The sequence below is a fragment of the Halictus rubicundus genome, chromosome 15, assembly GCF_050948215.1.
Source record: "Halictus rubicundus isolate RS-2024b chromosome 15, iyHalRubi1_principal, whole genome shotgun sequence".
NCBI lineage: Eukaryota > Metazoa > Arthropoda > Insecta > Hymenoptera > Halictidae > Halictus > Halictus rubicundus.
Window position 1 is genome coordinate 1,925,336 of NC_135163.1, and position 26,564 is coordinate 1,951,899.

The window sequence follows — 26,564 nt, forward strand, 5'->3', positions numbered from 1 at the left end:
TCTCCCTCTTCGGGTCGTCTCTCACCCCGTGTCGAGTGGTGCGCGCTCTGTCCCGGCTTCGGCTTCGGCATCGGCACCGGGTTTGGGTTTGGCGTTGGCGTCGGCGTCGACGTCGACGTCCCGTAGCCCCGTAGCCCCGCGCGACCCTCGGCCGCGGCCTCGGCCACCGCCACCGCCACCGCGGTCGCCGCTCCGCGCCTCGTACCGCGCGCGTACCTCGTACCTCGTACTCCTCGTACTCCTCGTACTCCTCGATCCAGAGAAGAGAGAAGAGAGCCGCGAAGCGCCGGGGGTGGGGACCGAAACGAGGAGCCGACCGCCGGTGGCGCGGGTCAGTCTGTCGGGCAACCGGTCGCTCTCTCGTTTCTCGCTCTGTCCGCGCTCTCCGCTCGACTCGAGCGCTCTCCACGCACTCGGCACTCGAGAGGCTCGGGACACGGGACATCGTACACCGTATACATCGTGCACGGGGACGCATCGCAACCGATACACAACAAGCCGATATCACGATCTTTACGCGCGCGTCTCGCTGTCTCTCTCCCTCTCTGTCTCCGTCTCTCTCGCTCTTCCATCGCGGAAGAGTTCTCCTCGAGGAGACTCGCGAATGTCCTGTTGTTGTCGTCGTCGTCGTCGTCGTCGTTGTCCTCGCGACCGCGACAGAGTGCCGTCCCGACGTCCGCGAACGCGTTTGCGTTTTTGAACGCGCGACCACCAGTGTTTCCCGATAGGTGCGCGCGTGCATCTTCTTCGTCGTCGTCATCGTGCCGCGACGAGTTGCTGCGCTTCGAGAGTTGGACGCGTATCGAGGTGTCGCCGCGATGCGCGCGCTACACCGCGCACCTCGAGGCTCGACGTAACGGGACGCCTCGCGTCGCGACGAGAGTCGCCTTCTTGTTCGTTTCGACGTGCGTTCGATTCATCGCCGAAAACCATCCGGAGCAGCAGCGTGTACGAGAGAAGAGGAGAGAACGTCGACAATCAGAACCACCACCACCACCATCGTCATCGTCATCATCATAATCATCACTACCGTCACCGCCACGACGACGACAACGCCAAAGACGACGGGAGACCGCGATCTTCCGGGAGAATGTCGAGGATTCCCGTCAGGAAGAGCGTAGATAGACCGACTACTGTCTCGGACACGCGCCGACCGCAACACCGATACGCAATCGACGACAACGACAACAGTTGAGTGAGCCGAGGGCCGCGTCGCGAGAGGTAGAGGGCGAGGTGATGTTGCTGGAGTCGCGAGGTCTCGCCGGTAGGAAGAGAAACGGATTGACGCTGTCTTCGTTCGGGGGTGGCGGTGGCGGTGGCGGCGGCGGTGGTGGCGGAGGAGGCGGAGGAGGCGGCGGCGGCGGCGGCGGCGGAGGAACCGGCAGCGAGGAGGACGACGAGGAATCTCGACATCTGTTTCTTGGGCGAAAAATGCAGGCCGAGGGCACCGCCGCCTCCGCGGTTTCCGCCGGCCGCGGCCTGTCGCCCGGCTGCACCCGCGACGACGGCGACGAAAGCTCCAGCCCATCGCCGAACAGCAGCCTCTTGAACAATCTGAACAACAACTGCAACAGCCAGTCGAGCCGCCAGTCTGCCACCGACTTTAGCATCGCGGCCATCATGGCGCGAGATTCCCGACAGCAGCAACAGCAACAGCAGTCCCAAACCACCCCGACGTCGCCGACGATCCCGCAGCAACAGCAGCAACAGCAGCAACAGCAGCAGAGTCAGCAGCAGCTCCAACAGCCTCATCAGCATCGACAGTTGCAGCAACAGGCCGTCGGCGGCGGCAAGCTGCATCAGCACGGTGAGTTCTCCCTTTGCGTCGTGGAATCGAGAATCTCGTTAACCAACGGACCCCGGATCGAGCCTGGAAATTAGGAAACGCGCGGCGAACCTAACCGGTACGGGAGAACAACCGAAATTCGGTCGATAGTGGTGAGAAAACGTTTAACGGTGGTTCCGGCGTGGGTGATACGATTCGAAAGATTACGGTGCACGTCTCGAATTACAAAAACAATACATCGGAGTGCAAGAGCGTGACGCGACGGATGAGTTGCCGGGCTCGTTACCGAGATAAACGTCGTCGGTCCCGCTTTTTTCTCCCTTTGCCCCGTTCAACCCGTCGAACGACGCGACCGTTTTTGTCCGGCTCTCTCCCCCGTTGCGCGTCGCTTTCGTTTCTTTTCTTTTTTTTTTGTTTTCCGAACGGGAAAAAAAGACATTTGCCCGGGACACGAGATTTTCCGTCCGTCGATCGCGCCGCCGCGAAAACCATTTCCGTTTCGAGCGGCGGGAACCGATTTTTTTTGCCTCCAGTTCGGAGGCGAGAAAGACGGGCGGAGAGAAGCCGAGAGGAGAAAAGAAGAAGAAGAAAAGGTGGAGAGCAGAAGGAAGGGAACACGAGGTCGGAGGTGGGGCTCTCGATGGCTCCTTTTGTTAATGAATGATTTAACGGGCGAGGTTTTTTCGAGGCTTGTAGTAGTCCCCGGTGCGTGATTTCGCCGGGCGTTAATTCCTCGGGCGCGAAGCGGTCGTTTCGCGCGATCAGGTGAGGTGTCTCATCGGAATTCTGGAAACGACCGTGGCTGGTTCGCTCAGCCAGACGTCCGTCCGAACCGAGCCCGACTCGACTCGACTCGGGCTCGACTCGACTCGAGCTCGACTCGGTGTTTGGTTTCATCATCGCGTATCTTGGACGCCCGCGGCGAATAATCGCCCACGAAGATTCTACCGCGGACGAAATTTACGGTTGGCCACGGTGCAATTCACCCACGGAAACGGACCGTCGTTCCCAAATAAACTTGGGTAAACGGCGCGATGAATCGACCAGCGGACTCTCGTGTGCGTGCACGTGTGTTGGACACGCGCTCTTACTCCCCTCCGGCCTCGAGAAGCCGCCTCGCCCCCCCTCCCCCCACCACCATGGACCGGGGCGTCGCGAAAACCGCGGTTCGCGAACCTCCGGCCTTCCAAATTGTTAAATAAATCGTTAATTTCGAGGCTGCCTCGCTGCGACTCGTTCACCGACAACAAACTTCTCCCCTCTCGCGATCGCTCGCTCGCCTATTCGCGGTATCCTCCCGACCGTTTCTCTCTTCGACGATCATCCGGTACGTCTCTTCCCTTTTCGCCGATCCGAATCTAATCCCGATCGCGCGCATCAATTTTGTACATGGTAGCGACGGATAGAACGCGACACGCACCGATCGTTTGACTTTTTTCCGCGTTCGATCGCACACAAGCGGGTCTTTCGATTCTCTTCGCGTTCGAAACAAGCGAGACAACCAGTTTCTAGTTCGTTTCGAGAAGTTGCATCCGGTTTCCCAGGGGTGGAACGAGTGGAATCGAGATCGCGAGGCGAACGAGATTTCAGATTTTCGATTTTTCGATCGGGCCGACGAACCGAGTCTGATGCGAACGGTAGCTCGTTTCCACGCGAGGCCACCAACGACGAAAAAAATTTCACGCCAGCGTATTGGGTTTCGTCGGAGTGTCAACCGTAATAAATAGCCAATGACTTAGTTAAGCGAGGAACTACGACACGCCGCGTCGACCGTGCCAGAAGTTACGACCGGTTGGAATCGGCTCGGGATCGATTAACTCGTTGGAGCCAGATGGAGGAGGCCGAGAGGCCGAAGCCGAGGCCGACCTACGGGGAACGCCTCGAAATAACCGGAAACCGTAACGACCCTTATCGTCTCTGCTTCTCTCCATCCCGTTGATCGTTCAATCGGCTCGCGATTAATTTCTCGTTGGCCGGTCGATCGAAAGGGGACCACCGTGTTCTATCAGAAATCGTCGTTGCCCTTCTCGCTGGATTGCGTGAAAAATTTCAACTCGAGCCGTCGCGTCGATAAGATTGCAGACACTTCTCGTTGCGATTCGTAGATAATCGGTTGCATCTCTCTCACTTTTTCTCTCTCCCTCTCTCTCTCTCTCTCTGCGTCTGTTGGCGTGAAAATCGGATGGAGCGAGCGATCGAGCCTCTCGCGTCTCGACCCACATAGGAATTCGTGGGCGCCCACCTGGCCTCTGAACCAGTTCGCTTAAACGATCGTTGACACGTCCGAGATTCGAGGATTTCTCCGTGTGCCCGGTAAACATTTCTCTCGTTTCGAGCGTAGAGCGTCGAGCATGTTCTCGAAACATTCGCTATCCCGATAAGCGATAACCGATAACCGATAACCGATAGAGGGAAACAAATCGTTTTCGGGTTTGACACGACAATGTTGACAATTTTATCGTGGCCGGATAATATTCGAGTCGAACGCACAACGACGACAACAACAACGATCGGCCAAAGGGTTTCCAGTCGCGTCCTCGTCGGCCGAAGCTTTCCCGGAAGTCTCGGACAATGAGAGACGCGCAAAACGCACGTTTCGCGCGAGGCGTGCAGAGTCCGCGCCACGGCTAAACCGAGCCGAGCCGAGCCGAGCGTATGGTCCGTGGAACGAGGCGATATGGTTCGTTCGCTCGCGCGCTCCGTTCGCTCGGAATTACATCGTGCGCCGTTACTCGAGTAAAACCAATCGAGGCCCGTCAAACACGCGGACGCTCGCCGCGAACGACAGAAAAATTATATCGCCGCGATGTCTTTTCCGGCCCGTGGACGCGTCGACGATTCGCTCGCCGCGCCGGCTAGCCGGTATGTACCGACGACTAAAGATGGGATCAAGTTCAATAACCAAGTTTCGTTCCGCGACTTTCGATCGCTGCTCAAAAACCAAAAACTTTCAACGGGTATACTTGCCACGTACAGTGAATTCTCGTTAGGAGTCAGTCGCGCGGTTCTGGCGAATGACTCTTAGACGAAATCCGAGGTTCTCGCCGAGCGTCGCGTTTGAAATACACAGGGCACGCTGGAAACGTAAGAGTCATATCCATCTACAAGTCGTAAAAGCCTATGACTACTAACCGAAAGTGACAAGAAGACTGAGAAAATGTCTTTCTCCGATACAATGTTGTTCGGCCCCCACCGCGGTTCCACTGACTCCAAATCGTAAGGTTGGCACTGACTCGTAACGAGAATTCACTGTAATCATTTTACACAAACTAGTTTCGAACTCTATAATGAACAGTAGCTGTAGGTTCGGAAACGTGCTTGTAACCATTTTTGAAAGTACATACTGTACATGCGTTCCCCGAAATGCTTAAAAAAAATTCGAAACTATCTTGTCTGGGTTCTCGGAGTCTACAATACCTCGTGGTAGTGGGGATAATTCCGCGACGTTTATCATCCGGGCCTTGGCGACATATATAGAGAAATCACTGTATTCGAAAGCATTGCTTTCCTTTTTCGAAGTACCCGCGAAACATTCGAATCTGTCCAGCCAGACTCGAACCTACTTGTAATGTGTGTGCTTGATCCAATCTCTACGTACGAGCAACCTCGTCAAATGATACGAGCTTGCCGATTTAACGAAAACTGAAGCGAAAATCGCGACGGTGACGGTGAGACCATAACGGAAAGGACGCGTCGAGACCGCGTTGGTGCGCTCGAGTATCGACGGAAAGAATGATGCCGATACTGCTCTCGACGATGCGTCGGCGTCTCCACGTTGCTCGGGCGTGCGTCGCGTCGTTCGGCGTCGGTTCGGATCGCGATCGGAGAGTACATATTTTCGCGGCGATAAGACGCGCAAAGTGGCCGCGTGGAAGTCCCATCGAGAGCGATCCGCAAAAAACACACCTCGTCACGGCCAGATTAATTTACGTTTCGCGAACAAACAAGGTGCCTCTTTTAATTACCTGTCGACAGACTGATCGATCGTTCGGTGCTGCTCTGTCGCGATCAGATAACGGCTTAATGCTTTCGGCGTAACCGGACGGACCGTGGACGGGCTCCGCAACAGCTCCGCGACAGTTTTCCCGGGGATCTCGCGGTGTGGCCGCGTATTTCCGGTGCGCCGGTACGATCTCGAGTGCCGGATCTCGATCTTGTTTCAGAGACGCGAGGCGAAACGTTTGAACAGCTTTGCTGCTCGGTACAGACTAGTCGGCGCGCGTAACTCGCGCTCTCGATCGTAAACTTGTCGCCGTGGCCGAGCCGAGACGGTCGCGAGTCCGGAAATCAAAGGCGAGACCCGTCGGCGAAAACCGTGAATTCGATGCCGTGTTTCGGAGGGAAATCGGGAGGAATCGACGGAAGCGGGGAGAGCGGAGAGCAAAAGAGAGGGAGAGAGAGAGAGAGAGAGAGAGGCGGGCCGTCGCGGTCGTAGATTGTGGGAGGACATTCGCGGCGGACGCGTTTCAATCTGTCCGGGTGCCGGTCTTTGATCCGTCGGCGTCGGACGCGGCGCAGACCGACGCTACGGCGTATTGCAGCGTTTGCTGGCGTTGCGGCGCGCACTCGCAACCGTAACTCACTTGACGAGGTCGGTCGTAAAGTTGCTCGAAAGTCGGGCTCGGCCGACAGACGCGCAGCCACGGATCGTTCCGGAGCGGCGACTCGTCATCCGTTTCGTCAGTCGTTTAACACCGCCGTTCGCCGTGTCGAATAAAAATACGCGGATGCTAGACCACACATCGCGCGAGCCATCGTCGAGCGACCAATTAGCCGCGATCCGTCGCAGGCCGACGACTTTGCACCAAAATTCCTGATCCGTGGAATCGTTCGTTCTCGCGAGGTCCGTCGATCCACGGCAGAACGCGAGAAACTTCTCTCGGAAGGGACTAAGCAGCCGGCTAAATGCCTGAACGCTCCCTGCTCGTTCTCCCTTTCCGTTCCTCTGTCGGCCGCAACGATCCCTTTCCCCGCCGTGCCCTAAGGCGAGCGAACAGAATCGTCTTAACGAGCGAAAGTAATTCTTAAGCGTGCCGCGAACGAAATCGCGTTAAGCGAAATACGCTTTTCAGCCCGTCGAGGCATCGACGCGACGAATCTCGTGCGAAAGCGGCCGCTAAAAGCGCTCCCCGGTGTTTATTATTAATTTATTCGCGATCGTTTCGAGTTATCGGTCGCCGCGCACACCTGCCGGCCGTGCTATACGGAGCTAATCGCGCGCGAGTCTTCCGAAGAAATCGTTTTGTCGCCGGTGCGACGGCAATTAGCCGGGTGAAACTCGCTCCAATTTGCGGCGGCGCAGCGGTGGCCCGTTCGTTCGATCGGCGAAATTCCCCGGATCGCTCGGAGAATCGGAAACGACCGTGATTTCGGAACCGGAGGTGGCGCGATAGAGCTAAAACAGAACGATAAACTCGTCGAGACCGTGAAACCGAAAGAAGCCGCTTGGGTCCTAAGTGGATAATTATATAATTATCGTTTGGAAGCCGCTACCGTAGGCGTCGCGCTATTATCTTCGCCGCGAGGCTCTCGTGCGAGCGAAAGGGAGACCGACGATCGGTCGGTCGCAGTTCGAGAGCTCGGAAGCAAACGATCCTTGAAAATCGCGAGGCATCGATTAATTACGCAAACGCCGCTGATTGCGATCTGCCGCGAGAGAGTTCAGGGTTCTCCCGCGGTTTCGCGATTCCGTCCTCCGCTTCGAGCGCCGCTCCGCTCCGCCGCGAAACGCGAGCTAACGAGCGTATGCGACTGTGACGAATGAATTCGACGGGAGGCTGTCCGCGCGTCGACTTTGATCCTCCAGAAAATATATCGCGGACGCGATCAAACCGCTCCAATTGGTCGGAAAGACGCGGAGAAGCGTCGCCCGCGAACGAATCCGTGAACCGTTCTCCTCTCTATCGCTCCGCGTGCATACCGCCTTCGTGATTTCGCGATTACGTTTACGCAAGTCCCGTCGTCTCCGCTATCCGCCGATAATTACCGACGAAATCGACCGATTGTCCTCGCGTACCGTCGCGTCGCGTCGCCTCGCCTCTTTTCGCGTTGCATCGCGTCGCGCAAGGCATTAGCAACGAATTACCACTTGCGATAACGGCAATTTTCTTCGACGGTGCTAGTTTTAGTCGTAAAACATCCCCGCAGATTCTCGCGGCCGGCCGGCCGAGTCTGTATTTACGTAGCATTTACCGCTTCCAGCTGGAAACCTTTCAATATACCGAGATACCTGCGAGATTACCGGCACGCAACCCGAGAACGTTTCCTCTCGCCTCGATAACTATGCAACAATTAATTACCGACGATATATCGATTTATCGGTCGTTATTCCCTTCTTCTGCCGTCCTTTTCCGCAGACGCGTTTCGATAAACTCGTTCCGCGGCCGACTAAACTCTACCCGGATCGAATCGAAGCTTCGGAACGTCGACGGAACAGCGGAAAATCGACGACGCGCGATAGTGCTCGGGGGAAAAAGAAGAAGCGTCGAAGACTCCGACAAACAACGGGGGCCCTCTGAATACCGTGCCGTGACGCGACGCGACGCGACGCGACGCGACGCGATGCGACGGACGAACCGTTTCCTCGCGGCAATTTCGTGACTCCGTCGTACAAAGGAGAAACTCGCAAACGGTCTTCTAAACGGTTATTGTGTGCGTTTCAGAAAGGGAACCGAGCGTGTCCGGCATCGTTCGCGGTGCCCCGCCGATTCAGGAGTCGATCGTCGCGGAAGACGACCCGGAAACCGACGACACCGGAAGCACGAGCGGAAAGGCCGCGTCCCCTGTCAATCCGCTTCTTCAGGAACGGTCGAATTGCGAGGAGCTCAGACACGTCGTCTGTCATCTGGAGACGAAAGATCTGTGGGACAAATTCAACGAGCTGGGCACCGAGATGATCATCACCAAGACTGGAAGGTAAGACGCGCGCGCGCGCGCTCTCTCTCTCTCTCTGCTCCGCTCCGCTCCGCTTCGCTACGTTCGGACGTCTCGTTTCGCAACTCGTCTCGAATTCAATATTCGATTTCGAAAGACCCGCGCACGCGAGCGAGAAATTACCGGGCGAGAATTAAAAGAGGTGTGCGGCGAAGCTCGCACGGTGACGGACGACCGGTTAAATTGCTGTATCGAGCCTCGGTCGATTAGTCGGGCCGCTGCGCTGCGAGCGGAAACCCGGCAACCTCGAGACCGCTTCTGTACCGGCCGATCTCGGGCACGCGAGATCCCGAGCTGAAAATACCTTTCGATCTTCGATTTTCGATTTTCCGCCCGCTTCTTCGTACGAAAGGCAACTTTTCTGGAAAAACGATCCGGGAAAGCGAAACTTTGCCCTGGAAAACCCAGAGCCTAGGCAGGTCGTTGTCCAACTTCTCTTCGTGATTGTAGGAAAAAGGGAGGTATTCGAGATTCATAGTTCGAATCCTCCGACTCTCCTAATTTCCTCACGTTGTTATCCAGTCGATGATTCGGAAACTACGTGAGATCAAGATGCTGTTGCCGGGTAAATTAATCCTTTGCAATCCGCCAAGGATTTTCCCTCCTTTATTTGAGAACTTGCTTTAGCGTAATATAATTCAATTATATTTCTATATGTAGCTTCGCTAGTCTGGGTAAAATAGCCGAGAAATTATTGTTGTCCACTACCGGGTAAAATAGCATGAGACATTATTGATGTCCACTACCGCTCAAACGTATCCGGACACTTGCGAAATATGTATTAGCGTTGCATAAAAGTTACTTCGGTGCCTAAAATAGTGACTCGAATCGATTTGTATTAGTTTCTTATGAAATATTTAACGTTTCAATCTAACCCTTTGCACTCGAAGCTATTTTAACTCCAAAATGAAACATTTCTTCCGACTTAGAATATTTCCCTTCTATACACTTCTTTTTTCGTGTTGCACATACGAAAATGGTGCAATTTACTCTATACAATACTGAAATGTTCAGTGATTTATTAAATACAAACAAATTTAACAAAAAATATGTTACATAATGATACAGCAATTCTAGTGTGGCGCCGTACAGTTGCCATTCGAGTGCTAAGGGTTAAAAAATACGTATGTGGAACTTACCAATACTACACTAAAATCAAATACGAGATTCATCGACGAATTCACCGCGGAGTGTCCGGATACTTTTGTGCGGTATCGTATGTAATGTAAATTAGTCAAACAAGTAACAACTATTAGTGCGAAACTGAATGTCGAGCCTGGCTCGAAATAGGGCTGGAAAGGGTTAAACGCCGCGTTTCCTATGCTAGTAGAAGGTCAACGTTGGCCGAACCCGTACGTCAACCCTGTTTGTTCTCGTTGGAGCCGCGTGTTCCTGTCGCCGAAATCATAGTGGAAAATGGTTTGCAAAGTTGGTAATCGGCACCGCGGAGATAATTATCGCGTGTCTAGGCCGCGGTCGAACGTCGAGCCTCGGCGGTTAAATTAGAGGCGTATCGAGGAGAGGGATGGCGGCGGCTTGGTGTCCGGGGGTGGAAATGGAAGCGAAGCGGGTGGCGTGGAGCGTATAGCGGTGGTGGGACGATAGAGAGAGAGAGAGAGAGAGAGAGAAAGAGAGAAGACGAGGACGAGGACGAGGACGAGGACGCGGACGCGGCGAACGCGCGCCTAATTGCCCGCCTCGGTGCGGCTCGGTGCGGCTCGGTGCGGTTCGTAGCGGGTGTACGCGACGCAAAGGCAACATCCCCCGACTCTTGCACGGTGCTCGGTGCTCGGCGTTCAGTGTTTGCAAGCTCGGAAGCTCGGAAGCTCGTGAGCTCTCTCGCAGGCTCCCGAAGGGGATCTCCGCTACCCCACTGCACGCTTAGTCGCGCGTTAGTAATTAGATCTGCGTCGCGACGCTGCTCGTCGCTCCCTTCGGCCGTCAACTTAGCGTGGCTCGTTTCTTCGATCCTCCGCGCGACCCTTCGCCACCACCCTCCCTCGAAACGGCGAAACGGTGCCCCCTCTCTGCCCACGTTTTCTCCCTTCTTCGCTGTTATTTGCAGAGACTCGAAGGGCAGAACCGGGGCCACCCCCTCGGTTTGCGCGGCCTTCTTTCCTTCGTCGCATCCCCCATCTCTTCATCCCCGTCTCGAACGCCGTCGCGGTCTTGCCCACGGATCATCGAGTTCTCTCTCGGTCTCGAGGTGCGGTCTCGTGGTGCGCGCGAGCCGAACGAGAGCGGAGAGCGGAGAGAGCGAGGTGGGCGTGAACGTTCCCGAAGGCGGGAATTCGCGAAGCTTTCGCGAAGCCTTAACGAGATCGCTTCGACGAAAAGAATCCCGGTTTCCGTGGTGCTCGCGGAGAAAGAAACGAACGATCCTCTCGAACGAGGTGGGCCGGGATGAACGGTGGAGGTGAACGCGGAGGTGAACTGTGGAGGTGAACGGGGGTGAGGCAGCGCGGTACGGTACGAAACGGGACGGAACGGAACGGAACGGAACGGAACGGAACGGAACGGGGTGGGGTGTGGTGGATCGAAGGGGCCACCTTTTCCCGCGAGCCGAGTTCAATTCATTAACAAAGGACGGCTTGATAAATAAAAGCATTACTCACACTCGTGGCGCTGGCGGGATGAATGCATACCGAGTCGACAAGGACCGAGGAGAAGACGTAGATAAGATCGGCGGGTGTCCCCGCGTTTTAGTGGTCGAGCAGCGGGGGGCCCGACACGGTATTAATGTTTGGCCTCCGAGGCAAAACATTCGCGCCAGCCTGATCCTCCGACCGGCTACCCTCCCTGCCCCACTGCGCCACTGCGCCACCGACACCGCTCGCCGTCACCGCGTTAACCCTAAAATTGGCACGATCCGCTTTCAACCGTCCGCTTTATCCAAGGAACGGGCCTCTCTTTCTCTTTCTCTTTCTCTCTCTCTCTCTCTCTCTCTCTCTCTCTCTCTCTCTCTCTCTTTCTCCCCGGGACTCTCTTCGACTCCGAGTCCGATTCAGACTCCGACTCCGACTTCCCCTCGCCGGACCCAGCTCACCGTGGAACCCGACGAGGAACGTTGCTTCTTGCGATCCGCTTCGCTTCGCGAGCTTTAACGCGCCGTTCTCACCTCGTTTCTTTCGCAGGAGAATGTTCCCGACCTGCCGAGTGTCGTTCAACGGGCTGAAGGCGGACAGTCGGTACGCGGTCCTGATGGACATCGTCCCGGTGGACAACAAGCGGTATCGGTACGCTTATCACAGGAGTTCTTGGCTGGTGGCCGGGAAAGCCGATCCTCCGGCACCTGCGCGCCTCTATGTCCACCCGGATTCGCCTTTTACGGGCGAGCAGCTACGAAAGCAGGTCGTCTCTTTCGAGAAAGTCAAGCTGACCAACAATGACATGGACAGGCACGGCCACGTGAGTATATCTTTGTCCCTGTGATATCGAAGACCGGACCGATCGGGCGTGTCGCGACCGGTTCGAACTATGCCGATTTTCGATTCGTTCCGATTCGATTCTCTGGCACCGGGGCGGAGGTGCGTTTTTCCGCGATATCGTTCTCGTTCGCGTGATTTCGCGTCGCTGCTCGACTCTCCTGGACGACGCGCGCGCGTTTCTCTTTGGTACGGTGACGGCGGCGGCGACGCCGTGGTTACCACTACCACTAACCGCTACCATCGGCACCGGTGGCAGCGGCAGCAGCAACGGCAGCAGGGTCCTTAATTCATCGGATGACTGACGTAAATAGGAACTCCTCCGATCGGGTCAGCGGTTCTTCGCGAGGCTCATTTGGTATTCAGAGTGCTGCGCGCTGCCAGACGAAGCCAAAGCGATTCTTTCGAACGGTTAGCCGGGAATGCTGCGGAGCAACCGTGTGCTCCTAATTCGTAGACTTTTTCTTCCGTTGCGTCGCGTTGTGTCGCGTCGCGTCGATCCAGCATCGTCGATGGGCAACGTAGAACGATTTAAATCTTCGGGGACGACATCGGTACACCGTACTGACTCTGAAAAATATTTATTAGGGGGGTCCATAAGTAATCAATTATTTTGAAATCTAGAACAGACTTTGTAGTAAATTCAAGTTTTTATTTCTTAATTTATTATATAATCTCCATCATTATCAAGGACAGTTTGCCATCTTTCCTCTGCAAATTTTCAATCCCCCTCTTATAGAAATGCAGCATTCGTGAAGCAAAATATGACTCAAGGTACCTCCTTACATCTTCCACAGAAGTGAATGTTTTATTTCTTAAATAATGCTCCAGAGATCTGAAAAGATGATAGTCAGAGGGAGCAATATCCGGTGAGTGTGGGGGGGGGGGGCGGTAAAACTTCCCATTGCAATTCTTTGAGTTTTTCCTGAGTGAGTTTCGCTGTATGGGGCCGGGCATTGTCAATTTGCAGTGTTACACCTTTTCTGTGAACTAAAGATGCTCTGCTTTTCAATAGTTCTGAATGCAACCGTTGTAATTGCTGACAATACAACTCAGCAGTAACTGTTTCACCAGGTTTCAACAACGCAAAGTGCATCATGCCACGACAATCCCACCAAATGCACAGTAACATCTTTCTAAGCGATAAGCTAGGTTTAGGGGTTGATATTGTGGTTTGATTTGCAGAAAGCCATTGCTTGGAATGCTTTATATTATCATGAAGAATCCATTTTCATCTCCGATTCTGCTAAGAAATGGATCTCTACGAAATCTGGATAGCAATCAAGTGCAAATTGATCGACGAATATTCTTGTTGGTCTCAGATAATTGATGCGGTACACATATTCTTTGCCTATATGCCTTTCCCATTTTGTGTGGGTGCCTTTGTATAGTTGACCATGTGAACCCAAGGCTTCTCGATAATTCTTGTATAGTTAATTTTGGACCAGCTTCCACTAGAGATTTTAGGGTTTCATTATCAAATTCAACTGGTCGTCCATTTCGAGGCCTGTCAGAGAGATCATAATCACCCGCGCAGCAAACCTACTGAACCAACGTTGACACTTGTTGACCTTCAATACATCTCCATAAACATCGCAAATTTTCTTTGTTGTTACCGTTGCATTAAATCCCGCATGAAAATGAAAAAGTATGCAATGACGAATATGATCCTCGGAAGGTACGGACGCCGCCATTTTATTGTAGGGTTGTAAAAAAAATTATACTTTTTAGAATATTTTGAACACAGGCTGCTTTACCGAAAACTGCTAAAGAATACGTGTTTCCTCTTCAACGATCGGTACAGAACTAAAGGCAAAACAAATTTTTTATCAATAATTGATTACTTATGGGTACCCCTAATAAAAACTCCACGTGGTCAAATCATCAGACACGATGCACATTCTTATCGTTAGACCACGGATCTTTGTGCAGAATAACAATTGCGCGAAACCGTATAAGAAGCTTCTCTTTTTCTTTACCACGTTAAGTGCCAAAAATCAATCCCAGAGAATCTCAGAAAATCAGTGTAATTTAATTAACCAGTTAGCTGTTCCGACCTCTTTGAAAAATGTGTACCTAAGTTGCGTCGCAAAAATTAACCGCTGTTTGAATTATAGCTGTTTTGACGAGTATACTCGGCATGGCTCAAAATATTGCCATTTCTTCATGACGAGTATACTCGTCAAACTCAGTTAACTGGTTAATGAAACTAAAAATTTAAAATGTATTATAGGGGATGCTGTCTTAACTCTTTTGAGTTCTAAAAATCCTAATAAAATTCGGTTTATCTGGATATATCACTATAAAAATGAATTTCTAACCCTATTCACAAATCACTGTCAGTCATATGTGACTGACGTGCAGTTAACGTGTTAATGAAAATAATGTATCGACGTTCTCAAGTTCTTTTAATATCTTGCTCATCTTGAACTGCACCAGCTCGTTTTTTCTATGCATGCATAAAATCTGCAGTCGACTTATGTTTCCTAGAGTTTGAACATAGTTGTGGAAAGTATCAAAAAGTCCTCGAAGCGTTAAAGAGAAACAGCGTTCGCAGGATTAGCGAAGTGTTCTAACAAATCGAAATTGTCGATTTCCAGCTGGTGCTGAATTCGATGCACAAATATCAGCCGAGGATCCATCTGGTGAAGCGACCGGACTCGGGCACGGCCAAGCCGATAACCGACCTCGAGAAGGAGCCTCACAAGACCTTCATATTCCCGGAGGCCATATTCACCGCTGTCACCGCCTATCAGAATCAACTCGTAAGTGTTCCGCTTAGTCTCTTGTTGCGGCCGCTTCGTTTCTTCTCTGCCGTTTTCGGTTCTTTCTCGACGCGTTCGCGCCCTCGGGATCGCCGGAATTTCTCCTGGAATAATCGTTTTCCTTCCCGGAGGATCGAACCTTTCCCGCTCGTTTGCCTCGCGAGCGCGCGCGCGCGACTCGTTTGGTAATTCCGTTCGGGACGATTTAGTAACCGGCGCGAGTCGGCAAGAGTCGTGGATTTAGCCCCGCGACGATTCTTCTTGCGCTCGCGCGTTCAACTTTGGATTCCCGGTTCGGGGCGCGAGAACGACGGAGCATTATCGTATTTTACGATAGTCGTTTAGGAGCGAGCGCCTCATGTGTGGTCCGGCTCGCGCGCGCGGTTCGTTCGCATTCCAAGAGCGTCGCGGTGCCGCGCGACTCCGATCTCTTCGACGGACGCGCGCGTTCCTCTTTCTTCCCTTCTCTCTGTTCTGCTCAGCTCCGCTCTGCTCTATTCCGCTCGCGACAATGCTCGCTCCCGCCGTGGCGCCCCTTCTCCCGAGACGAGAAAAATGCGCGAAGCGTCCTCGTTTTGCGCGGCTTCCAGCGAACGAACGCAGAAGAATCCGAGCACTCTCCGATGAGGAGAAAACGGTGCCGATCGACCGCGCCTCAAAGCGTTAACGGGTGGTCCGGTTAGCCACCCTCGTCGACCGCGACAACTGCGAGAGAACGAGGCGGCCGTTGATGACGATGATGAGGTGCGAAGAGATGCCTTGGCAATTATCTCGGCTCGGCTCGGCTCGGCTCGGCTCGGCCGGCTTCTCCTCCGTCTCTTCCTAAATCTTGTTGCCCGTTGCCATCTAGTTCCTTCCTTTCTTCCTACGCTGTTGGTTTGTTCGTTGGTCGGAATGAAATTGTCGAGGATGGTTTCGCGAGACGCGCGGAGTCGAGTCGACACGACACGACACGACACGACACGACTCGCGATCTCGTTCGATCGACCGTCTCGAAAGCGATTGGTCGCGGCTCGCTCGTCGCCCATCGCTCGTCGTTATCGTGTTCGGGGTTGTCGTCTTCCCTCTCAGTCATCGTCCCGGTCGTTGTCGTCGTTGACGAGGAGCTCGCTCGTTTAGCGGAGACCAAGCTTTTTTTCGAGTCGCGCGCGAGCTACTACGTATCGTTGCGGATGGTTTTTGTCTTCGTCTTGTCTCGAGCCTCCCTACCGACTTCTCTCGTAACGACCTCTAAGCCATCTCGATTCGTCTTTCTCGCTCTCGCTCTCGCTCTCGCCCCGCGCCTCATAATTCATAACCTAACTGCCGTCCTTCTTTCCTACTCGCTCGGTCGTTCGCTCGCTCGCCGTCGCAGCTATTCCTCCATCCGTTCTGCCAGCTCCTTATCGCCCGGCGATGTCGTCTCTTCCGAGTGTCTCCTCGTTGCTCTTCTTCGCGAGCCTCCGTTATCCGAACCCGACCCCTTCCCTAGGCTAAACTCCGCGAATACAGCGTCGCGGGGAAAGTTGTACGTTGTTGCTTCGCGATTTTGCGTAGATCCGCAGGGTTCCCAACCACTCACGGTAGAACCTCGATTATCCGAACTGAACGGGGAAACACGAATGTTCGAATAAGAGAATCGTTTTTAGGATGTTATGCTGATAAATAATGTCCGGACGCGTCTCATGTTAACACTAGAACTACCGGACCAGTCAAAATGACTGGTGGATGATTTCTTCTTTCACGATTACCGAAACTATGAAAACGTTTTCACGAGAAATTTTTTTAATATATCTCGTCTTTGGAGTACAAGTTCTAGAAAATTCAATCTTGCTGTCATTATAAAGGGATAAGTCTAAGTTTAGGGCTCGGTAGTTCTAGTGTTAACCCTTAAGGGGGCCGGCATGGTTTGAAATCCATATACGTATGCATGGGTCAAAACCTTTTCAAACTATCGCTTCAATATTGCAATGAGCAGTTTAGAAGTGGTCAATTGTGTTTCCTAAAAGTCCAATTTATGTCTGTATAGAGCCCAAATTGCGAATTTCTACCTCATCGTGGAGTAATTTGTAATATTCGGCAGAAAATTCGAATTCTGAAGCAAGTATGACGTCACAAGATGGCTGCCGCTGAGAGATTCTCTTAATTTCGCGAGATTTAGTGTTCGTATCGAAAAAAGGGCTCTATACAGACATAGCAAAGACATGTACAAACACGGTGGTATGTATTTTTAATTGATTACTTACTTATTTAAGACGTAAAATGTCTAGAAAAAAAGGCATAGCATAACATAGCGTGACAGTCAAGGCCAAATGCCTGCCGGCCCCCCTTAACGGTCCGGAAGTATTTCAAGTTTACTTCCCACCAGGTCCAAGCTATTTTTCATACGAACAGAAACTTATATGTTGGCGAAAATTTATTAATATATATTCAGAGTAATAGGATAACAAGATAAAAGTAAGTAAAATAATAACAGCAAGTAAAAGTGCCATGCCGCTTACATGGCGGCATTGGTCCGTTAAGGGTTAAATGTGTTCCATAAAAATCACGCAATGAGAATTCTTACAATAACAACCAAGATACAGTGATTTCTCTATATATGTCGCCAAGATGTGGACGATAATCGTCGCGGAATTATCTCCAGTACCGCGAAGCTCGAAAGGCCTCGGACGCCGAGGGGTGTAAACATAACACGGCTCGAGTATGTCTCCTGGACGATACAGGACGCTGAAAAGACCCGTGTTGTCGACAAATATCGAGAATTTACTGTAATCAACACGTGAACAAAGTAACGCTCGACGATGCCGATCTAAGACCGGTAATGGGGGGAAAATTCTCCGTCCCTCAAGGGTGCGGAGAAAGTTTCTTTCTCCGAAAAGACACATCTTGAAGACGTCACTGCCAAGGACTTTTCAACGACCGAGCCAGAGTTCTGGCAATCGTTACTTTTACGACCGGTCCTTCGACCTTGGCCACCTACGACACGCGCTTGGAAAAGCTAGAATTTCCGCGTCCGAAAATTCTTTCTTTCCCACTTCTTTCATTCTTTTGTTAATCGTTAAATGTCGAGTTCCTACCGTCTCTGCGTTTGGTTATCCGATTCGGATAACGGCTGTCCGGAGATACAAGCGTAGCGGCGCAGCAACCCTTCGAACGTTCGAAAGATTTCCAGAAGGCGTGGCTCGAACACGATCGCTCGACAACGAAAAACGATCGACTCGATTTCGTGGTCAACGTTGAAGTCGAGCGAACGCGTTCACGCAGGCCGAGTCGCGCCGCGCCGGAACGAAAGGGACGTGCTTAACTGGAAGGGTGCCAACGGCTTCGAAAGGGATTCGTAAATTTCGGTCGGCGGACGTCGAACGACGAGCGATAAACGTCACGGGAACACCTCTTTCTCTCGAGATCGTTAAGAGCGTTTAAAGTTTCGTCGGTTTGTTTGGTTGCTCGCCGCGCCGAGCCGCGCCGAGCCGCGCCGAGCCGCGTTGCCTGCGACTCCTGTTCCGCGGTATCGAATGGCGCGCGTAACAAGACGGATCGAATCGAAATCCGCGAAAGGTCAGCCAGCGAAACGGAGAGACGTTCTCGGCGATCGAGCCTCGACCGATGTGAACGACGCGGCGAGGTGCCGATCCGCGGAAAGATCGAGCAAACGCGCGAGATTAACGACAAGCTAGGTGATACGCGTCGCTTCGCGTCGTCACGACCAGTCTTGACGGACGCGTTTAGAGCGGAACCCGGGAGTAATTGCCGCGTAATCGTAATCGCGATCATCGCGCCGGAAAATTCCCGCGGCAATACGCCGCGGGTCGTTATCTTTTTACACAGTTTGCGCCCGTATGGTCGGGCTAATTAGCTGCTCGACGCCGAAACGGGAGCAACTGCCTGCTAAGTCGTTTCACGTTTCGTAAATCCCGGAGAAAACTGTGCGTCGACGTACCTCGAAATCGAATGGCGTCTGAAGCACGGCGACAAAGCGTAACAAGAAGACGAAGAAGAAGAAGGCTCGAGAAAGAACGCGAGGAAAGCGGGAGAGGAGGGAGAGGACATGCACAGGACAGGTATCGCGAGTAGGCGTCTCGCGCGAACGCGTCAGCGGAAGCAAAAGCAGAAGCAGAAGCAAAAGCAGAAGCAGAAGCAAAAGCAGAAGCAGAAGTGGCGCGGCAGAAGAGGACGAGGCGGAGGAAGAAGAGGCAGTCGATGGCTTTAGTTGGCTGCGGGCGACGGCGTCGGTGTCGGACCGCACGAACGAAAGAAAACATAAATAATCGCGTTCGAATGAGACAGGGCCGTTCGAGGGGGGAGCATCGGAGGGGGACGGAACCCTTCCTCGCCCCGCGAAGTACACGCACACGAGCGTTGCCGACTGTTCACTTCCGTTTCGGCGTTTTCCTTTGTGCAACGATACACGGGCGACGGCGGCAGTCGCGGATTCGCCGATTCGCCGATTCGAAGATCGAATCTGTCGTCGACGAAACCGACAAGAATGACGAAGCGGGAGAGCGAAACTGGTACGAAAGTGGCAGCGGTAGCAGCGGCAGCGCAAAGGGCACTAAATTGTGGCACGAGCGAACCGAGCGTAGCCCGCCACGGGACCCCTTCCCCGATGTGCACGCGCGTCTCTATTAAATCTATTATTAGCAGCCAGCCGGGTGCGAAAGCATCCCTTTCAATTACCTAAAGTTTCATTTTGCTCGTGGCGCTTCCGCGGAGAAACCAACGGAGGTCCGCTTTCTCGTCGAGTTCGGCAGCGAGATCGGAAGGACCGGTGTACCCGATCGAAGCGAGAGAAAAGAAATCGCTCCGTGCGAAAATAGAACGTCGACGAGAGACGGTCGAAAGCAAAAGCGCACTGCGCGGCGCGGCGCGGAGCGGAGCGGATTCGCGACGGAAACACGACCCAGCGAAATTCTTCCCCAGGGTCCGTGAAACCGATCTGTCCCGCGAGGGAACTCCGCGTCGTCCACCGCGTTCGCAAATTCTCTCTCAATTTTCATCGTCGGTCCGCAGTCGGAAGGTAATTGGCTACCTGTCCCGCGATCGACCAGGGCAATCCCTACTTGTAGCCCGGTGTCGAAGCGATTCGCTCTTTGTTCGCGTCCGCAGGAAATTAGTCTGTGCCTCGGAAGCACGTTTAACCGCACGCGCGTTCTCTGCATGGCGGATCGCGTGGTTGCGGAGCGGAGAGCGGACGAGCGGGAGCTCGCAGCCGAAAACCTCTCCGTTCCGCGCGACGTTTTTACGAGCTCGTTTTCCTTCGTCGTGTGCGATCGCCGGCGATTGTTTCGGGCTGCGACGTTCCCCGCGCCGAGGTTAAAGGTGCGGATACACTGGATAGTTTAACCAGTATATTTATAATATTTGCGAACAAATCGGCCCTCTAATAACGCGATTAATTCGTGCCATAACTGCGTTATAAATAGACTGCGGATTTTATGCATTTATGACAAAAATGGTTAGGCGTACTTTGCACTCGAAGCTATTTTAACTCGAAAACGAAACATTTCTTCCGACCTAGAATATTTCCCTTCTATATATTCTTGTTCATGTTATACATACGAAAATGGTGCAATTTACTCGTACAATATTGACGTGTTTAGTAATTTAAATACAGGCAACAATTTTAAGTGGCGCCATTCGAGTGCCAAGGGTTAAAACAGTAAAAACATTAGAAAAATTTTAAAATGCTATTACATTGTTTTCAACCTATTAAACATATTAAGAAAGAAAATAAATTTCTGTTTCACTGCAGTTTGTTGCAGTTCAGGTAGAAAATTTTTATTTTGCATAAAGATCCGCAGTCTAGTTATAACTCGGAATTAGTACAAATCGGATTAACTCGTACCTCGTTATAAGAAACTCGGAATTACACGCGAGAGTACCATGTTATAGGAGGGACGACGCAATTTTTGCAGCGCGTTTTATGGAAATCCCGTTAGGAGGTTATCGCGTTGTAGGGCAGTTTGCCGCACACGTTTCTGAAAGTTGCTCTGGCAAGAAAACGTGGCAAGTTGCTGGCTAGTGCATTCGCACCTTAACGATCTCCGAGCGGGGAGGCACGACAAAAATCTCGAGGGTCTTTTTGTCGACGGCTACTCTGTATCCCGTAGGATACAGAGTAAAATATCTGGCGGCTCGCGGTCAGTGGCTGGAACGATTTATTCGTTGCCGACGATGGTTTGGCATCGACCGAGAGAAGAGAGCCGCGCACGGCCCGCGAGCAAATTTATCACGGCGAGCAACACCCTGCGCGTCCACCGTGGACGCCGTAAATCGGTCTGGGAAGTGGTCCAACCGTTTGGTCGAGCCGTGTCAACGAAATCGTATAACTTCTTCGCGGCCAGGCCAGGCCAGGCCAGGCCAGCCCATCGATTCGGCGTGTCTCCGCTTCGACCGGCTCGAACGTTCTCAATTTTCCCCGAGCGGTTTTTCCTTGATCCGCGAATCCGCTCTTCCCCTCGGCCTTCTCCCTCGTCTCGAAAGGAGCGTGCGATGTTCGCGGCTGCGAAGCGAGGCGCATCGACGCGTCGAGACTCTAAATTAATCGACGCTCGTCGCTCGGCCGCCGACGATTGATACGTAACCCGTCCGGGACAGTGGCGAGAAAAGCGACGAGAAGACGAACCAACCGCCGCTCTGCGTCGCTCCGTTCCGCTCCAAGACCAGGGCCCGCGGGGGCAAAACGAGCTGCACGATATCAAAGAGCGAGTCTCGCGTTCAGAGTTGCGACCGCGGTCGCGCGGGTCGATTTCAAAGACGCGGCTCGGCGCGACGCGACCGGCAGCGATATTACCGCTCGCTCGCTCGGTTAGCGGGGAGCGATCGTAAAATGAGGCAGGCAAACGGGACGAAAGAGAGGAGAAAACTAGAGGAGAACGCGAAGAGAACGAGCCAAGCCGGATGGCGACGAAGGGAGCAGGGCGAAGGGAGGAGTAAAGTTTCGCGCCTCGCGTCTCGCGCCTCATCGGGTTGCGGTGGTCGACTCGCAACCGCGCGCCGAATGGAACGGAACGGAAAGGAAAGGGAAGCAAAGGAACGGAACGTATCGTCGTGGAAGTAGCTAGACGACGGGAAGGACGAGGCGGACGCGAGGAGGACGAGGACATAGCTGACGGCGGAGGTGGGCCAGATGTTTGGCTAATGATGTCAGCGGAATCGTAACTAAAACCGAGGCAGCTCCAGGCTTAACGCGGCTTAGCCTCGGCTTTGAAGGAAAGAGTCTTATTACCAGGCTGCACGTGCTGCTCGTGAGCGCGAAACCGTAGGGTAATTGGACCACCCACTTGACACCGACTCTGTCGTCCCTCTTTTTCCCCTCTTCTCTGACCTCTCCATTCCGGCTTTCCAGAGGAGCAGCGGCTCCTTTTACCGAACAAATAAACTTCTCGCTCGCGGCCGCTTCTGCGACGAACCGCGACCTTCCGGTTCGGAAAACATCGGATCTCGAGGAGCGAAAATGTTCGCGAGACCGCGTCCCGCGAACGTTCCCGGTTTCCTCCTCTGGAATCCGGAAAGATTTACACGCGGTGTCCGTTGGCTCGCCCGAAAAAGGAAAAGTCCGAACCCTCGGGGAACCTTTGCGGAAGCGCCGGCCTAGGACCTTGACACCCGGCTGCTAATTGGGGGCGCTGGTTTGATCGAGGCCACCTGTGCATCCGTCGCGTCGCGTCGCGTCTCTTCGGTTCTTGTCGTTCCTCGTCGATCCACGCCGTGGGTGGGCCCCTGGGTAACGCGAAACGGCCGACTTAGGCTGGATTTCCGCGAGGCTCCGGCAGCCTTCGAGAACGCGCGCGATCGGAACACCGATTCCGATGGCTCGTAAACGAGGTATCGCCCTTCCATCCGCCCGGCTCCGCTTCTCCCTCGGGCTTCCCCGTACCCTCCGGCAGGACGAATCGTTTTCCCGCCTTCTTCTAATTTTACGAGCCGTTGACTCCCGATCGATGGAACGAACCGTTTCGAAACGGCCGCGGCCGCTCGTTTCCCGACAGGCGTCGCGTCGTTACCGTTCGGTGACGTAATTTTCGAGCGGAGCCTCTGTCGCCCCGTGTCGCCTCCGTTTGCCTCGCCTCCGGCTAGATCGAAAGGATTCGCGCGATGGCCGAGATCCACCACGAATCGATCCGTCTTCTTCCTGTTGCAGATCACCAAGCTCAAGATCGACAGCAACCCGTTCGCCAAGGGTTTCCGAGACTCGTCGAGGCTCACCGATTTCGAGAGGTAAATCTTGGAAACTCTTAGAATCTACCAGTTTCGACGTAAAATCCGCGGATCGTGTATTCGCGAATCGAGTATCCGCGTTCTTAACCCTTTGCACTCCGGAATTTTGTAAACACCTGTTTAAATGTCGAGTCACACTCGACAAAGGAGTGTAAAGGGTTAACGCACTCGTGATTATCCGTTCTTTTCTCCGTGCACGCGGATATAAAGATGTCCGTGTATTTGCGTGCACGAGCCTATTCGGCAACCGGTGCGGTTTTCTTTTCTGATCGGGTTCTTTTCGAAACGAGGCAGCGCTGAACTATTCGACGTTGCATCACCGTGTATTAGAAAGTACTTGAATATTCGTGCAATTAAAACACATGGGAACCGTTTGCATTCGAACGGCGACTTCGAGGTACCGCTAAAAAATAGTCGCACGGTTATACCGCACAGGTTTTATGTCATTAGATTCGTCTTTATTCGACACTAAACGTACCGACGCGGTCGAAACGATGGCCGCGGTAGGTAGGGCAGGTTACAAATATTTCTTGAGAAAGAAAAAATAAAACGGGAAATAAATACTGAAAGACACATTGCACACATACTATAAGAAAAGTCGTAAAGATAAATAGCGATGTGATCACGTTGTATCTATGAAATTGTACGCAGAAGTTTGGAAAGGACAATTTGACCGGCCGTGATAGGTTTAGTGTTAACAAATTGCTAAAAATTCGTATGTGAAAGCAGGCGTAATTCCAACTGTACAATCTATAAAACACTGTGCAATAAGATGAGCATGTTTCAGGTGAAAAGAAACGGCTTGATTTTGCAGTTGAAATAGAGGTGTTCGAGTGCAAAGGGTTAATATTACACGGGTTATAAGATCCGGATTCGTTTGTTGCACGCGCGAGATAGGGACCGGTAGAGATGATCGATTACCGCGGAAGGAGGCGCGTCGCGTCGCGTCGGTGCTCTTGATCGAGGAAAAAAATGCATAATCGAGCAGCTTCCCTTTCAGGGAGACGATGGAGTCGATGCTGGCGGAACAGCAGTCGCTGAGGTTTCCCCATCGACTTCCGTTCGAGATGGATCAGCTGCAGGCGGGCGCGGTGAGCAATCTCAGCCTGGAGGAGAAGGCGCTGTGGGCGGCGCGGTCTCAGATGTTGCTGCGAGCCGCGGCGGCGGTAGCCGTCAGCCCGTACGCTCAGCTGGTCGGTCCCGCTCTGGTGTACCCGGGAGCTTCGCCCGCGGGAACCAGCCACCAGCAGCAACACCAGCAGCAGCAGCAGCAGCAACAGCAGCAGCAATTGGGCCACCTGTGGTGGGCCTCGTCGATAGGTCCGACGCTGTTCGCCGCGGCTCACCAGCAGCAACAACAGCAACAACAGCAGCAGCAGCAGCAGCAGCAACAACAGCAACTGGCAGGGTCGAGCACGCAGAATCCCGGTACGAGCCCGGCCGCGCCTCGACCTCTCTACCCTTCCGCCCTGGCGTTGGCGCACCACCGATTCTCCCCGTACCACACGACCACCGTCGCCCCGAAGTCCTCGACGCCGCAAGGCTCCTCGTTGTCGCCCGCGAGGAGGACAACCCCCTCGCCGACCGACAGCCTCGGCAGAGACGCGCAGGACCTCTCGCCTTCGTAGTCGTCGCCGACCGTCGATCGGCTCGAAAATCTGGGGACCATTTGCCGGCGTTGTTCCGCGCCTCCTTCTCCTTCTCATCTTTTCCTTCTCCTTCTCCTTCTCCTTCTCCCCGTCGTCCGTGTTCGCCTCCGAAATCGAAGCAAGTCGATCGGATCCTCCGTCGACGACGACCTCTGCCCGCATTTCCGTTCCGTCGCACTTGCTCTCCTTCCACGGACCGAAGAGAACGATCGCGATCGCGATCGCACGCGGGAGAGCGTCGAGACGACGCTACCGCTAGAGTCGGTCGCGCGAATCCGAAGATTGCGCGCGCAATCTCGTACGAAGCGATTCACGGCGAATTCTGAAATGTATGTATATAGGTATATATATAGCTGTGGATTTACAGGTCTAGGTAGTATCGTCGACATCGTTCGTGTAACATAAGTTGTATATTTCCTTATCATGACTTACCGTTATCGTTCTCGTTATTTATGTTTCGAAACCGTACTGGACGCGGGAGGGACGCGAGGGACAATCCGACGAGACGATCCTTCCGGCGAACGTGATTTTCCGGGCCCGTCGCGTCGTTCGCGCGTCTCGCGACCTTCCGCGGTAGCTTGATCGACGATCGTCATCGCCGCGAGGCGGTTAGCCTTAGTCTAGAGCGTTATATCGTTGATGCTTGTGTTGCGAAGACGCGTAAGTACCTATTTGCTGTGCAAGCCGTTCCCGTGTAAATAAACCCTAATAAACTCTTGTACCGAGCCTAATCGCTGGGGCTTTCGTCTAGCTCGACTTTTCCCGTTTCCGCAATCACCCACGATTTCCACGATCTCTCTTCCCTTCGTAAGAACAAGGTCTCGAGATCTTCGGCGTCGAACGCGAGCGGATCCGTTCGGTTAACCGAGAACAGGATACCGCGTTTAACGGCATCGTGCCGCGATCCTCGAGCCGACCGCGCGATTAGGGGATGAAGCTTCGGGCCGAGCAGCTGTAAGCGGTGGGGGCTGACCGCGGAACTACGATCCCGGAGCGCAACGCGGAGGCAGGTAAGGAAGTAGAACGCGCTCGCTCGCTCGCTCGCTCGCAAGGATTCTCGGGGGAAACGGGCAGCGTTTCGACGCGAATAAAAAAGGCATTACCAAGTCATTAGCCCGGCCGAGGCGAGCCTTGTCCAGTCGAGCCGGTTGCGTGCGAACGCACGACCGACGCGACGCGACGCGACGCGACGCGACCAGACGCTCTTTCTTCGACTAGACCAGACCCGGGCAAAGATCGCCGCACAGGGCACTGCTCTCTGGCTCCGTCGAAATCTAGAGAAATCCACGCCTACTCTGCGCCAGCGCGTGCACGATAACGGCAAGATGGATCGTCTTGCGCTCGCGTGTTTCAGAGTATCCCAGCTTTTGGTCCGAGAAACACGCGCTGCCCTCCTGGAAGAACGCTCCTCCGAATGCGCCATCGTTGGTGTTGAGGATACGACAGGTGTGGAGTTGTTCTTATCATGAAGCACAGCCTTAGCGAATGAAGGAACTTTATTATAAAAACTTGGAACGGTGAACTTTGCACTCTTTCTTTGAACTGACTCTTGGCGGACGTGCAACTCACGTCTTCCCCACTCTCGTCCCGTGCCGATCGTCATTTTGACTTCCGATCGTCATTTCGACTTGTGACGTACACTCCACTGGGCTTTTTCAAATTGTTACGACTATTTTATTTCAACAGTTGGCAGAGAAGGGCTTGGGAGAGAATGAAGCAGCACTTATTTTTTCCTTGTTGAGCAAACGGTTACACGCGTTGGACACTGACTAAGACAGCTAATGAATGCCTCTGGGCCGAGGTTTTA

At 53.4% G+C, this 26,564-nt stretch overlaps 1 protein-coding gene across 2 annotated transcripts; it reads left to right on the plus strand.

Annotated features, from left to right (window-relative positions):
• The first annotated feature begins 892 nt into the window (after positions 1-892).
• Positions 893-25,506, plus strand: LOC143361371 (uncharacterized). 2 transcript variants are annotated; one of them, XM_076800708.1, is made up of 6 exons: positions 893-1,807; positions 8,449-8,701; positions 11,854-12,127; positions 14,745-14,909; positions 23,032-23,108; positions 24,097-25,506. In XM_076800708.1, the coding sequence occupies exons 1-6, from the start codon at positions 1,237-1,239 to the stop codon at positions 24,734-24,736; spliced, it is 1,980 nt and encodes a 659-aa protein (XP_076656823.1). In that variant the 5' UTR covers positions 893-1,236; the 3' UTR covers positions 24,737-25,506. The 2 variants fall into 2 exon arrangements, with proteins under 2 accessions (XP_076656823.1, XP_076656825.1); XM_076800710.1 differs by having other exon boundaries at positions 24,109-25,506.
• Positions 25,507-26,564: the final 1,058 nt, after the last annotated feature.

Coding starts and splice junctions, on each gene's coding strand:
- LOC143361371 (XM_076800708.1), top strand. CDS start 1,237: ATGTTGCTGGAGTCGCGAGGTCTCGCCGGTAGGAAGAGAAACGGATTG. Junction 12,128..14,744: donor ACATGGACAGGCACGGCCAC/GTGAGTATATCT, acceptor GTCGATTTCCAG/CTGGTGCTGAATTCGATGCA. Junction 14,910..23,031: donor CCGCCTATCAGAATCAACTC/GTAAGTGTTCCG, acceptor TTCCTGTTGCAG/ATCACCAAGCTCAAGATCGA.